Source organism: Meriones unguiculatus, chromosome 2 (genome assembly GCF_030254825.1).
Source record: "Meriones unguiculatus strain TT.TT164.6M chromosome 2, Bangor_MerUng_6.1, whole genome shotgun sequence".
Lineage (NCBI taxonomy): Eukaryota > Metazoa > Chordata > Mammalia > Rodentia > Muridae > Meriones > Meriones unguiculatus.
The window spans coordinates 98,958,577-98,972,912 of record NC_083350.1 but is presented as its reverse complement, the minus strand read 5'-3'; the positions used below and the strand labels follow the sequence as shown (position 1 = coordinate 98,972,912).

General features: G+C 38.1%; 2 protein-coding genes across 3 annotated transcripts in view; one reads left to right on the top strand and one right to left on the bottom strand.

Moving 5' to 3' along the window:
* Positions 1-14,336, top strand: part of Apaf1 (apoptotic peptidase activating factor 1) — an 81,769-nt gene that overhangs the window by 22,108 nt on the left and 45,325 nt on the right. For both annotated transcript variants that reach the window (XM_060377914.1, XM_060377915.1), the window contains exons 8-14: positions 339-577; positions 888-1,055; positions 1,996-2,127; positions 3,913-4,026; positions 6,170-6,354; positions 10,384-10,510; positions 11,615-11,740. In XM_060377914.1, coding sequence (XP_060233897.1) covers positions 339-577; positions 888-1,055; positions 1,996-2,127; positions 3,913-4,026; positions 6,170-6,354; positions 10,384-10,510; positions 11,615-11,740 — 1,091 coding nt within the window. The remainder of the gene's footprint in view (positions 1-338; positions 578-887; positions 1,056-1,995; positions 2,128-3,912; positions 4,027-6,169; positions 6,355-10,383; positions 10,511-11,614; positions 11,741-14,336) is intronic.
* Positions 4,517-6,003, bottom strand: LOC110541244 (ribosomal protein eL42-like). Its single transcript, XM_021628030.1, has 3 exons — positions 5,925-6,003; positions 4,964-5,049; positions 4,517-4,741 (listed from the first exon to the last, which is right to left on the bottom strand). Exons 1-3 carry the CDS (start codon positions 6,001-6,003, stop codon positions 4,517-4,519), a joined length of 390 nt encoding a protein of 129 aa, XP_021483705.1.

The following is a 14,336-nucleotide window of genomic DNA, read 5'->3' as shown; positions in this document are numbered from 1 at the left end:
TACAAGGTATACCTTGAAGTAAAGCAAACCAGGAGCTAGGAATGTTGTAAGGCCTCGGATAACTTTATTAAAAATTGTTTCTTGTGCTGGTGTGATGGTAGCTGGGCAAAGATGCTTGCTGCTGAGCCTGATTGCCTGAGTTTCATTATCAGAGTTTGTGTGGAATGACAGAACTGACTCCCACAAATTGTTCTCTGACCTTCACACACTCACGCACACCTACTTCCTCCACACACCCACATACCGACTCCCCAGAGAGAGATTAAAAATTTTTAAATAAAATTGTTTAGTGATGATTTTAAAATAAGGTGGTATTAACATAATTACCTTCCCTGCAGGTTCTCCTCTTGTAGTGTCTTTAATTGGTGCACTTTTACGTGATTTTCCCAATCGCTGGGAATACTACCTTAGACAACTTCAGAATAAGCAGTTTAAGAGAATAAGGAAATCTTCATCTTATGCTTATGAGGCTCTGGATGAAGCCATGTCTATAAGTGTTGACATGCTCAGAGAAGATTTCAGACACTATTACACAGATCTTTCTATCCTTCAGAAGGATGTCAAAGTGCCCACGAAGGTAATGGACCAGCCAGCACTCCTTATTGGGGGTTTATGGTGTGTGAACTTTGATAATTGTACTGAGGTGATAGGGGAGGGTGCCAGAGTGCTCTTAGTTTCTGTCTATGTTGAGAGTGAGTTACTTAATTTTCAGTGGTTCTAGGGAAGTTAAAGAACCATCCAGTTTTTCTTTTTATCTTGAAAACTAATTGAACTTCTTGAGACATGGAAACATTCTTAAAGTAATGTATTGATCACGATACTTTGTCTATAGTACTTCCTACTCATTGTTCTTTTATGGTCTATTAAATGCTTAAAACGGTTCCTAGGTGTTTTGCATTCTCTGGGACTTGGAAACTGAAGAAGTTGAAGACATACTGCAGGTGTTTGTTAATAAGTCTCTATTATTCTGTGATCGGAATGGAAAGTCATTTTGTTATTATTTACATGATCTTCAAGTAGACTTTCTTACAGAGAAGAATAGAAGTCAGCTTCAGGTACTTAAATCTCCTCTCATGTGTTTTTGCTTTTTGTTTTGAAGCAGTTTTAGATTTGATATACAAAGATACACAAAATGTGTTACAGACTTTCTCTGTGTGGACCTTTGCCTTGTTTCCCTTATTGTTAATGTCTCACACAGCTGTGATACAATTATCAAAACAGAAAGTTACCATTGATGTGCTGTTACTAGCTAATCCACAGTTATTGAGTTTTTCTACCTTCACTATCAGTGTTCTTTCCGTGGTCCAGATCCAGTTCAGGATCTCATGAACCATCAAATAATGGCAGCATTTAATTTTTCTATTTGTCATCTCTCTAATGTCCTCAAATTTGTGAAAAAGCCTCAGTGTTTGTATTTAATGGGAATTAAACTCAAGGCCTCATGCCTATTAGGCTTTACACCAAGCTGTGTCTACAGCCCAGCTTTGCTAGTGCCAAAGAGCACTAACCGGCTAGTTTAAATAGGGTTTTCTAATTTCCTTTGTCTGATGTCTTCTCTTGAGGTTGTACCTATTTGGCAAGAATAACAAAGGGGCTGGAGAGATGGCTCAGTGGTTAAGAACACTGGCTGCTCCGTTCCCAGCACTCACATTAGGCAGCTTACAACTGCCTGTAATTCTAGTTTTAGATGATCTGACAGCCTGTTCTGGCCCCTCAGGCACCTGCATTCAGCGTGCACAAACTACACACACACACACATTATTTTTTAAAGAATTACACAGAAGTGATGCTGTGCCTTTATTACACCCTATCAGGGATTAAGGTTGGTATGTTATGGATAATGTAGTTGGTGTTTATTTGGTTGAAGAGGTACTTATTTGATTTCTGTAAAGCTCCTCCCTTTCCCATCTGTAACTAGCTTGTGGGGAGATACTCTATATCTGTTCAGGTTATCATACTGTCTGTGTCTTCTGACTTGCTTGGTGTGGGTTTCAGGATCTGCACAGGAAGATGGTCACGCAGTTTCAGAGGTATTACCAGCCGCATACACTGTCTCCAGATCAGGAGGACTGCATGTATTGGTACAACTTTCTAGCCTATCACATGGCCAGTGCCAATATGCACAAAGTAAGATGACACATTTGAAAATTATTTTATTTTCCTCTTTCCATATGTTGTAAATGCCCCCCCAGGATTATTTATTTATTGTTCTTAAAGATTTTGTTTATTTTTACTTTATGTGTATAAATGTTGTTGCTGTATGTATGTATGTGCACCACGTGTGTCTAGTACCCAAGGAGGCCAAAAGATGCGCCAGGCCCCTGGAATTGGAGTTACAGATGGTTGTGAGCTGCCTGATGTGGGTACTGGGAACAGAACCTGGGTCCTCACAAGAGCAACACCTGCTATTAACCACTGAGCCATCTCTCCAATTCTCTCTTGAGTTATTTATTAAATTTTATTGATTTTACTTTTTGTTTTACTGGATATTTGAGTTTTTACACAGTGAAATGCTATGTAAAGTTTTTCTTTGGTGTCATGCTTTATCCTATTAGAATTTTAAATAGGTTTAAGATATTCAAATAGGTTTAAGATATATATATCTTGAATATATATGTATATATATTTTTTCTCATAGCATGTATATATATAAATATAAATATATTTATATTTATATTTAAATGTATATATATATATATATATACATTTAATTCTGAGTTTATTGGTGGGAATGAGCAGAATAGAGATCATTTTCTTGCCATGACCTTTGATTTTAGTTAATTGCTTCTTTGCCCACTAAGAATACCGGTAGGACTGAAGTTTGAAAATTTGGGAAGAATAGTTTTCAGTGTTTTTTTTTTTCATATATATACATGCTATGAGAGAATTACATTACAAATCAATAAAAGAAAGATATTTAGAGCATCCACAACTCTTTAAAATAAATAAACCACAAATTGCATGAAAATCAAAAGAAAATTTCAGCATAGTTCAGGTAGCCAAAGAGCTTCTCAAATGTCTGGACTGAATAAAAATGAAGACAAAATTATTTATTGTTTTATCAAAAATAAAAAAAAAACAAGAATAGAAAAACAATATAAAAATGAGGCTTTATTGCCAACATTCTTAATCATTCCTTTATTCTTAGCAATCCAGCATTATAAAAGTGGTAAATCTTTCACTTGGATTACTCATGAAATTTTGATTATTGGCTATATATACATTTATTTTTATGAATTGCACTCATTATTTTTTATTTTTCAAAGATTTATTTATTTATTATTTATATAGAATTCTGCCTGCAGGTGGCCTGCATCCTGGAAGAGGGCGCTAGATCCCATTATAGATGGTTTTGAGCCACCATGTGGTTGCTGGAAATTGAACTCAGGACCTTTGGAAGAGCAGCCAGTGCTCTTAACCTCTGAGCCACCTCTCCAGCCCTTGTTATGATTTTCTATAAAGAATCACATTAAGTCCTACTCTGTTATGTGTCACAGTTATGTTTATACATGTATTTAAATGTGTGCATATATTGCTTTCTAATGTATAGAATATTTGGACTTTTATTTAGTTAAATGTGTATGTGTTTGTAAGTGTGTGTATGTTTACACATGTGAGCATATGCATGTGTGTTTGTTTTGGGTTTGTGTCATGATTACACAGATTTCCTTTAACTAATTTCTTACATTTTAAAAAAGTTTTCCGTTTTATATTTAAATTCTTTATACCACTTAAGTTTTATTTTGAATTTCTATTGAATTATGTCTTTATTTTACTACCTTTCTTCTGGTGTTAAATTTTAGATATCCATAAAGTGTTTTTCAGTAGTGTTAGGATAATGATGTTCTAGTTGAAATTCTTTCTTTTTTAAAATTTAGTATCCCCATCTTACTGTCTTTCTTTATTTTTGAGGAACTTTGTGCTTTAATGTTTTCCCTGGATTGGATTAAAGCAAAGACGGAACTTGTCGGCCCTGCCCATCTGATTCATGAGTTTGTGGAATATAGGCATATCTTGGATGAAAAGGTATCTATTAGTGTGAAGACAGTATTTAAAGGATACCTTGTTTTGATATTTAGTTCTGAGTTTATTGGTGGGAATGAGCAGAATAGAGATCATCTTCTTGCCATGACCTTTGATTTTAGTTAATTGCTTCTTTGCCCACTAAGAATACCGGTAGGACTGACGTTTGAAAATTTGGGAAGAATAGTTTTCAGTGTTTTTTTTTTTTTTTTTTTTTTTTTTCTTGAGAAATGTGGTTGATAATTCGATATATATTTTTGTTTACTAGATTTTTGTTTTTTGAGACAGGGTCTAACTATGTAGCTTTGGCTGTCCTGGAACTCAACTGTATAGACCAGGCTGGCTTCACACTCACAGGAATCTTCCCACTTTTGCTTCCCAAATGCTGGGATTAAAGGTGTGAGCCACCATATGTAGTGATAATGAGATTTTTTTTTTTGAGGTGAACAAAAGCTCATGATTTTATTGTCTTCATAACCAAATTGCCTTAGGACTAGATCACTTGGCCCTTTCTCTTCTTATCACTTCCCAGTTCAAAATGCTTCCATCTCTTAATAGTCAGCATTCTCTTAGATCTGCAGTTGGGCTCAGCACACTCAGGTCTCAGCACAATCTTTTTTGTAGTTTTAGCTCTTTTTTGGAAAACAGACTTAGTCTGCTTACCAGGGCCATTCTGTTTCCTGTCATAACACCACCTCCCCTGGGCATACAAAGAATCCTTGCCCTTCTTCTTTTTTTTTTTTTTTCCTTACTTTTTAATTTTTTTAAATATTAATTATACTTTATTCAGTTTGTATACCAGCTGTAGCCCCCCGTCATCCTCTCCCTACCCCACCCTTTCTCCCTTATCTCCTCCCATGTCCTTCTCCAAGTCCACTGATAGGGGAGGCCCTCCTCCCTTTCCCTCTGACGCTAGTCTATCAGATCTCATTAGGACTGCCTTGCCCTTCTTGTACTGTGTCACTTTGTGGGGCTGGTGCTTGCCACATTTCTTATAGAATGTCTGTCGGGTCTTAGGAATATTCACTATGTTCACGAGAGAGATAATGGCTCAGAAAGCAAAAATGAGATTTTTGTTCTGAGTCTAAAAGTCAATAGAGAATCATTGCATATTTATTTATTTATTTATTTTTGGATCCAGTATTTCTTTTTGCCCTGCTTTCTCTTGCAATCTCCTCTTTTATTAAAATTATTCCAGAACTTTTCAGTTTAGCCTCAGGCAGATTCATAGGACATGACCAAGAAACAGCTACATTCTTTGCCAAAATATCACAAAAATAGTCTCTAACCTAGTTGCTAATATTGTTCCATGTAGTGCTCGTTTTTAAACTGCATTTTATTTGGGGTTCCTTAAAGCCTTATCTCCCAACCCTCCAACCCTAGGTATGGGAGAGAAGGTTAGTCTGTCTCTGGTCTCTCCAAACTGCCACTTGCTACATGACACCACTGTATGCCACTTTCTCTGGGCTCTCCAGGTATATCCTCAGAGCCCTAGACCACGCCCCTCTCTGTGCTGCATGAGGCAGGCTGTTACCAGCTGTCAAAGGCCACACCCCACATGAGACAATTATCAGCTGTGAATAAACTAAAGCACAATTAAAATCCTACACTTGGGATTAAGAGAAAAACATATTTACATAACATAACGGAGTTTACAAAGAACACAACACAACACTTATTACAGTTACATCTGAAACCTCTTGAGTTGGGCCTCCATAGTCCACATTGCTTTCAGCACTTTGTCTGCCAAGCTCCTACTAGGATGACCTGTTGAGTCCCATTTACAGCATTCAGCTGCTTTTCTAGGTCAAAGTTCCAGTGTCTTCCACATTTCTCCAAAAGTAGTATGACAGGCCTATTCAGCACTACCTCAGTCCTAGTGCCAGCTTCTGCCTAGGTACTTGGTGTTGTTGAGACACCAAGGCCACTTATAAAGCACTTAATTGGGGGCTTGGTTACAGTTTCGGAGGATGAATCCATACTGTCATGGCAGGGAGCGGGATGGCATGCAGACAGGCAAGGCACTGAAGCGGTAACTATGGGCTTACATGTTGAGACAACAGCCAAAGGTGTCAAGATCACAGAAACTAAAAGATGTCAGGTTTTGCTCTGGCTATGTGTCTAACAGATTTCAGTTTATTCATAGGATTGTGCAGTCTGTGAGAATTTTCAAGAGTTTTTATCTTTAAATGGACACCTTCTTGGACGACAGCCATTTCCTAATATTGTCCAGTTGGGCCTCTGTGAACCAGAAACTTCCGAAGTTTATCAACAAGCAAAGCTTCGGGCCAAGCAGGAGGTGGACACTGGGCAGCTCTACCTGGAATGGATGTGAGTTGCTGGAGAGACCAGAGGGGCTCCATGATTAACTGTTTGTTTCCAGGTGATGAGTAAACTCACTCCATGAGATTTAACTACAGAAACTTAAGTATTCCTATTCAGTGCAGAGTTCCAGAGAAGGAAGCACAGGAGAAAATAATTGTATTGTCATAGTCCATAGAAACAGGTCATCGTAAATATTAATATCAAATGCTACTATATTCTAGTATGGCAGTGATGATCGTAGACTTGGGGGCCACAGACCTGGGTGTGAGTCTCCACACTAAAACTTCATTGTTTTATGATTGTTGAACATACTCTACTTTCTCATGTGTGAAATGGAGATAATAATCCTTTGAGGTAAATTTAAATGAGATAATATCTATGAAGTCATTTTTACTTTGCCTTGCCATAGAGATTTTATTTAATGCTACTGAAATTTTTAAAAGCATTTTTACTGTCTTTTTTGTCTTTTCATATTTATATGTGTATGGTGTGCATCTCTGTGTGTATGCATGTTTGTAAGTATGTGTGCATGGTGCATGCATGTGTGGGCATGTGGATGTGGAAGCCCTAGGCTAATATCAGAAATTACCTGTGATAGTTCTTCCTTCTGATTCTTTAAGCAGGGTCTCTCAGTCAAAGCAAGGCTTCTTAATATGGTTGATCTTGTTGGCCAGCTTGCTCTGGAAAATCTCCTGTATATCTCTGCCTTCTGAGGCATGAGTTATAGGTGAGCTGCCATGCCTGCCTAGCATTAGATTTTGCTTTAAGTCCTCTCATCTTGCAGCTGAGACATATCCCCCAGCCTGATTCTTTGTATTTTTCTTAAAAGACGTGTTATTTATTTCCGTTTATATATAGTGTGTGTCTGATTAAGTTTATGTGCACCACATGCATGGAGGTGCCCGGAGAGGTCAGAGAGCATCAGATCCTCGTACAGGTGGTTGTAAGCCATCTGATGTGGGTGCTCACAGTCAAACCTGAGCCCTCTGCAAGAGTAGTGAGTGCTCTTAATTGCTGACTCATCTCTCCAGCTCCAGTTCTTCTAGATCTTAAAAAAAAGCTGTTCACAGGGCAGGAGAGATGGCTCAGTCTTTAAAATCACGTTTACTTACTTACTTGGTGTCTGTGTGTTTGTGTATGTATGTTTTTGAGTGTAGGTGAATGTGCAGCAGAGCACCTGTGGAGGTCAGAGCACAGCATGTAGAAATCGGTTTCCTCTTCTGCTCTGTGGGTGCTAGGGTTTGAAGTCAGGTCGTCCTCAGGCTTGGATGTAAGTACCATTACCTGTTGAGCCATCTTGCCATCCTGTAACATGTTTCTTGATTAAAACAACAAGGGCTAAGAGTGCTTACTGCTCTTGTAGAGGACCATAGTTCAATTTTTAGTGAGTGGCTTAGAATTCCCCATGACTTTCTAGCATCGGGGGTTTGATGTCTTTGGCCTTCATGTGCACAGCACTCACATGTGCATACCCACCCATGACTCACATGTGCTTAAGTTTTTTTTTATTTAAAAAACTGAGGGATGTAAAATGAAAATTCATACTTCCTATTATCCCTTTCCTAGACTCAACCATCTTTTAGCATTTTCTTCAGAAGTGAAGTTTTCCTTCCACTAAGGCAAAGTGAAAGTTTGCTTCCATTCAGGGTAGCAGCCTTTCTAACCTGTGGAAGCTCCATTAGATCTGTTGATGTTCTGCAATACTCCCTGTTTTTTCTCTTACTGCTTCTCAGCCTTTATTATGTTTTCTTTTTACTTACTTTTCTTCTGTATTTGTTCATCTATTCTGCTCTGCAGAATAGTTTGGAGATTAGACTATTGCCTGGGCTTGAATTCCTGATCTCAGTTAGAGTTGTATATTATTTGGAAAAATTAATCAACTTATCTTGTCTAATCATACTAATTCATAGCATGGTCATAGCATAGCATACTGAGGATTAGAGGGCTATGTGTGTATATACCTACCTGCATATCCAATTCACAGAAAGTGCTTGGTAAATGTTAGCTGTTGTTACTAGAGAGAATATTTAACCTTTGCCTGCTTCTTATCATTGGTATTCAATAGCAATTTTTGGAAGTTTGAATAAACTGCTGTCTAATTAGCGATGAAATCCTTTTAAAAATGTGTTTGTGGTGTTTATGGATGCATGTTCAGATGTGTGTATGCTGTTTGCACCTGTGTTGGGTGTGTGTGTCAGTTTGTGTGTCTATATGTGTGTATGTGTAGGAGGCCTGAGGTGTCTCCACCTTACCTTTTGAGATGGGTCTCTGAGTCGATCTCAGAGCTGGTCAGTAGGGCTAGCTCTAAGGAAACCCTTGCCTTCAACTTGCCTCCTCTGAATGCAGGACCTGAACTTTGTGCTCGTGTGTTAAGCACTTTAACAGCAGAGCCATGTTTCCAGCTCTTAAATGGATTTTTAACACATGATCTGATGAAATAAATGGTCAGAGATTCAGTTCTTTCTTCTGTAGAATTATTGAGACATTTACTGTTTTGCTGCCTTTCCCCGTTCCAACAGCTACATTTCAGCAGTCAGCCATAGCTGTGTTTTTCCTTACCCAGCTTGGACCAGACCATACTCAAAGAACGCTTTATTTCAGTGCTAGAAACCTTCCCTTTTAGAAGTACAAAGGTTTACATTGATATAAGCTTAAATTTGAGTTTAAATTTTCAAAGAAGTAATTTGTTCACTCATCCATTTGTTATCTTTTTACTCTGTGTCTGTCACTGAGAAGATCACTGTCTTTGCTTTGAGGAATTTGAGTAGATGGTCAAAGGAAAGACATATTTAGAGACTCTCTAGATGTCCAGGCTGGGCTTGAACACTGGGTCCTTCTAGTGTAGGCCCCAAGATATCTGAGCTTCTGACTGCATTCAGTTGGAAAGATTACATTCTTAACTTTGTAAGTAACTGATATGTCCTTATGGGTTGTCATAATTTAATTCCTGTATTTTACTTACTTATCATTTCTGCTGAAGTATAGTTGTTTCCACACAGGCTCGTAATCTGGCTTTTCTCTGATACTAGGTCCTGTTTTAAGTGAACATGCGCGCATCTCTCTTGAGCCTGAGGGCAGTAATATAATGTTCTTACTAGTAGCATAGTTGGCATTCTGTAGAGTTAAGACAGAAAGAAAATGACATTGCTATTTCTGTCCCCACGTATCCCTCACCCCCATTCTGAGTAGAGTTAGAGGAAACATTTTTTAAAAAATTTATTATGTATACAGTATTCAGTCTGCATGTACACCTGGACACCAGAAGAGGGCACCAGATCTCATTATAGATGGTTTCAGTCACCCTGTGGTTGCTGGGAATTGAACTCAGGACCTTTGGAAGGGCAGCCAGTGCTCTTAACCTCTGAGCCATCTCTCTAGCCCTAGAGGAAATATTTTTAAAGTATATCATAATGGTGGGTGCAGTATCATATGTAGTGTGAGCTTCATTTTGCAGTAGTTTCTTTAGTTTTAAAGTAGTGTTTTTAAAAAGATATGCTTACATATATTATATTAATATATCAAAAGAAAATAAAGGGGTTTGAGGGATGGCTCAGTGGCTAAGAGCTCTTGCTGCTAAGGACTTGGTTTAGTTCCTAGCACTGACATGGTGGTTCACAACCATCTGTAACTCCAGTTCCAGGGGACATGATGCCATTTTCTGACCTTTGTGGTCACTGCATATACATGGTGCTCTTATATACATGCAGGCAAAATGCATAAAAAGAAAATATATATTTTTTTAAACAGGTAAAATAGAAGGTGGTATGGGTCTGATTAAGTTGATTTCTCTTAACTCAGTGACAGTTGTAACATATGCCAGGTGGTTTGCTGTAAGATAACATTTCTCTTAAAAATGTAATTTTTGTTGGGTTACTCTTTTTCTTTAGGTGTTATATATTGTTATTTGCATGTTAGTAATTCAAGAAGTTTTCTATTTGGGAGAACTAAAACAATGTTAAAGGACACTTATTGAAAGAAAATGTTACTTTTTATTCTCATTCATTGAATTTCTCTCCATCTTTCACTTGTATTTAGAAACAAAAAAACTATCAAGAATCTCTCCCGCCTAGTTGTCCGCCCCCATACAGATGCTGTTTACCACGCATGTTTTTCTCAGGACGGTCAGAGAATAGCCTCTTGTGGAGCTGATAAAACCTTACAGGTAAGGCGTATCTCTTGGAAAAAACTGGAAGAAGCCTGTGGCCTACTTGTGCAGATTAGAGTATTTTAAAATACTAAAATTTAGAAAAATGGCACCTTAGAAGATAAGAAATGTAAATCTCTTGAACACTTGTAGAAGCTTCTTTAGGATCTTAACGATGGAGCTGTTTTTAGTACTTCCAGACTTGCCCTGGTTGTCGAGGGGCTCTTTACCTTGGCAGTTATTGTCCATCCATTTGCCAGTGAGCAATGAGAAAACGACAGTTCTTAACAGGCTTGCAGGCTTTGTCAGCAAATAGAAAAGATGTTACTTTGTTTAACATTGGTTAAACAAATTGTCAAAGGCTAAAACAGATTTCTGACTGAAAATGGGAATTAGACTAGATTGTTTTCAAAGACTTTGTTTTTGGAAAGTATGAATGAGTGCTTATTTCCCACATTTGTTCTCTACCTGCATATTGAAGAAAATAGAATCTAATTAATGCAACTTTTATATTTAGAATAAACTGCATCTTTCCAAGATCATAACTGTATACTCATTTCTGTAGTACTTGATTGCTAATTGTGTTAATGTTGGCTTAAAAAAAAAAAATCCCCCAGTAATGCTAGGGATTGAGTGCAGTCTCTTGTGTATGTCGGCAAGCACTCAGCTACTAAACTATGTCTGCAGCCTTAATTTGGGTTTTTGACCCCCAAAAGAAAGCATATTTGATTGGTTAGAATTTGTCAATATAATCCCAAGAAATGAAGCTTTATTTCACTACTTCCTTTTAATGATACTTAGTAACAGTTAACAATGGATACTTCTCTGTTTATGCTTACACTTAGGAATTCTGACAAATTCAGGTTTTTTAGTTTTTTTGTTAAGTTTCATTTTTGTTTTGAAAATAATGGTGATCAGAAATTTTCAGAAGCCAGGTGTGGTGGCTTTAATTCTAGCACTCAGGGAAGCAGGGGCAGGTGGATCTCTGCGAGTTTGAGGCCAGCCTGGTCAATAAATTGAGTTCCAGGATAGCCAGGGCTGTTAAACAGAGAAACCTTATGATGCCCTATAGATAAATAGTTTGCAGTAAAAATTAAAATAAACCTTATTGTTGTTATGCAGGTGTTCAAAGCTGAGACAGGAGAGAAACTTCTTGACATCAAAGCTCACGACGATGAAGTGCTTTGCTGCGCATTCTCTTCAGATGACAGTCACATAGCAACCTGCTCAGTGGATAAGAAAGTTAAGGTATGGTGCTGGAGCATTGGCTCAGTGGTTAAGAGCAGCCACACGGCAGCTCAGAACCCCTGTAACTCCAATTCCGGGGATCTGACACACACCTCTGGCCTCTGTTGACAGTGTGTACCTGGTGCACATACAGTCAGGTAAAATACTCATATACATTAAGGAAAAATTAAGGGGGAAACATTTTCCTCTTGAGTTGAAGTGGCAGCAGTTCATTTTCTTTTCTGTAACAGAGGCAAGAATGAGTGGAGTCAAAGGACTCCTGCCTGGTGATCTACTGACTCAATGAATTATAAATTAGCACTATCTGGAAATTCTTATTTCTTTGCATTATTATTTTATAAAAGATTGTGTAGTCATATGTACGTGTGTGTCTGTGCAAGTATAAATGGATTGCATGCAGAATCTAGAACAGGGTATTGAGTCCTGTGGAGCTAGCCTTAATAAATGTTTATCAGCCTCCTAAAGTGGGTGCTGGGAACAGAACTTGTGTCTTCTAGGGGAGTATTATGTACTCTTAACCATTAAGCCTAAGTCAGTCAATCTAATCATCTATCTTTCTTTCATTCTTTCTTTCCTTCCTTCCTTTCTTCCTTCTTTCTTTTTTTCTCTCCTTAAATATTATTTAAAGAATATATTCCGTTTTATAAAAAAGCTTTATTTTTGATACAGTATATCCTGATCAAAATTTCCTCTCCCTCTACTCCACTCACTTTTTTCCCACCTTTTCTTCCATCAGGATCCACTCCTTTACTGTTTCTTATTAGATAAGACCAGGCTTCTAAGAGATAACAAAACATAACAAAATAAAATATAAGATAAAAGAAAAACCATCACTTCAAAGTTAGACAAGGCAAACCAGCAGAAGGAAAAGAGCCCCAAGAGCAGGCATAAAATCAGATACCCACTCTTTGTTGTTGTTTGAGACAAGGTTTGGTTTTTCTGTGTAACAGCTCTGGCTGTTCTAGAACTTGCTCTGTAGACCAGGCTGGCCTTGAACTCACAAAGATCCGACTGCCTCTGCCTCCTGAGTGCTGGGAGTAAAGGCATGTGTTACCACCACCTGGCTTCAGAGACCCACTCTTTCACACACTCAGGAGTCCCATAAAAACACTAAACTGAAAGCTATAATATATATATGCAGAGGCCCTGGTACAGACCTGTGTAGGCCCTGTGCTTGCTGCTTCAGTCTCTGTGAGTTCATAGAAGCTTTGCTCGGTTGATTTGGAGGGCTTTTTTTTCTGGTGTCTTCCATCTTCTTTGGTTCCCTGCTCTTTCCTCCTCTTCTTTTGTCGGCTTTCCTGAGGGTTGATTTGATGGCGACATCTCATTTAGAGCTTCCCTTTGTGGGTCTTTATATTTGTTCCTATCTGCTGCAGGAGGAAGCCTCTAGAAGTATAGCAGAATATCATTTGGAGTAATTTTATTGTTTCTTTTTTTTTTTTTTTTTTTAAGACTGGTAATATTTGGTTTTAACCTAGATTTCTGGGATATCTAGTCTCTGGTTATTGCTCAGCCAAGTATTGTCAGGTATGGGTTCCAGCTCATGAAATGGGACTTAAGGCAAATCAGACTTTGGTTGGTTACTCCGACAAACTTTGTGCCATCATATTTTGTGCCCTAGCGTATTTTACAGGTGGGATTGTAGATCAAAGGTTTTGTGGCTGGGTTGGTGTTTATGTTTCTCTTTTGGTAGCCTGCAGACTACCTTCGTGTACCAAAGACACTAGAACATGGGTTCTGTGTAGCACCAGCTTGACCTCTCCATGGTCAATGAGTTGTGTGGGTGCTGTCTTCAGCAGTGGGGCCTTGCTGTCAGACTGTGGAGAGCCACCTGTTGTCTTTGCAACAGACTGCTTTATTTGGGGATTTCCATGGGATCTCTTTGGCCAACAGCTTGATTAGATATAACCAAGTTCTAGCATGGAAGAAAGTTTGGTCACGAGATGGCGATGTGGGACTCCATCTCTCTCATTACTGGAGACTTTATTAGGATCACCTTTATATGTTTTAGAAAGTTTCCATTGCACTAGGTTTTCATACCTCCCCTGAAGTGTCCCTTCTGGGTGTCTCTCCCTGAATTCCATCCCTCAACCCTACCTCCCTTACCACATCTTTCTATTCCTAGCTCCCCTGGGCTACCCATAAAATCTATTCTATTTCTTCCTTCCCATGGAGATCCATGTGTCTCCCCTAGTCTCTTCTTCTATACCTAACCTCTCTAGGCCTATGTATTGTACCTTGGCTATAATTTACTTAATGGCTTATATCCACATATAAGCAAATACATATCATATTTATCTTGCTAGATCTGGGTTATATCAGAATGATATTTTTCTAGTTCCATTCATTTTCTTGAAAATTTCATGATGTCATTTTTTTTTTTTCAAAGAGCTGAATAATACTCTTTTGTGTAAATGTACCACTTTTTAAAGAATTCCATTATTCTGTTGAGGGACGTCTAGGTTGTTTTCAGTTTTTGGCTATTATGAATAAAACAGCATTGAATATGGTTGTACAAGTGTCCTTTTGGTAGGATGGAACATTTTTGGGTATATGACCAAGAGTGGTATAGCTGGATCTTGAGGTAGATCCATTC

Bases quoted from the DNA above. Each gene is read 5' to 3' on its own strand.
- LOC110541244 (XM_021628030.1), bottom strand. From the start codon at position 6,003: ATGGATTCATCCTCCGAAACTGTAACCAAGCCCCCAATTAAGTGCTTT. The intron at 5,050-5,924 runs GTACCTAGGCAG...TCGTGAACATAG, and splicing joins TGGTGTCTCAACAACACCAA to TGAATATTCCTAAGACCCGA. The intron at 4,742-4,963 runs GCAGTCCTAATG...AAGAAGGGCAAG, and splicing joins CACAGTACAAGAAGGGCAAG to GATTCTTTGTATGCCCAGGG.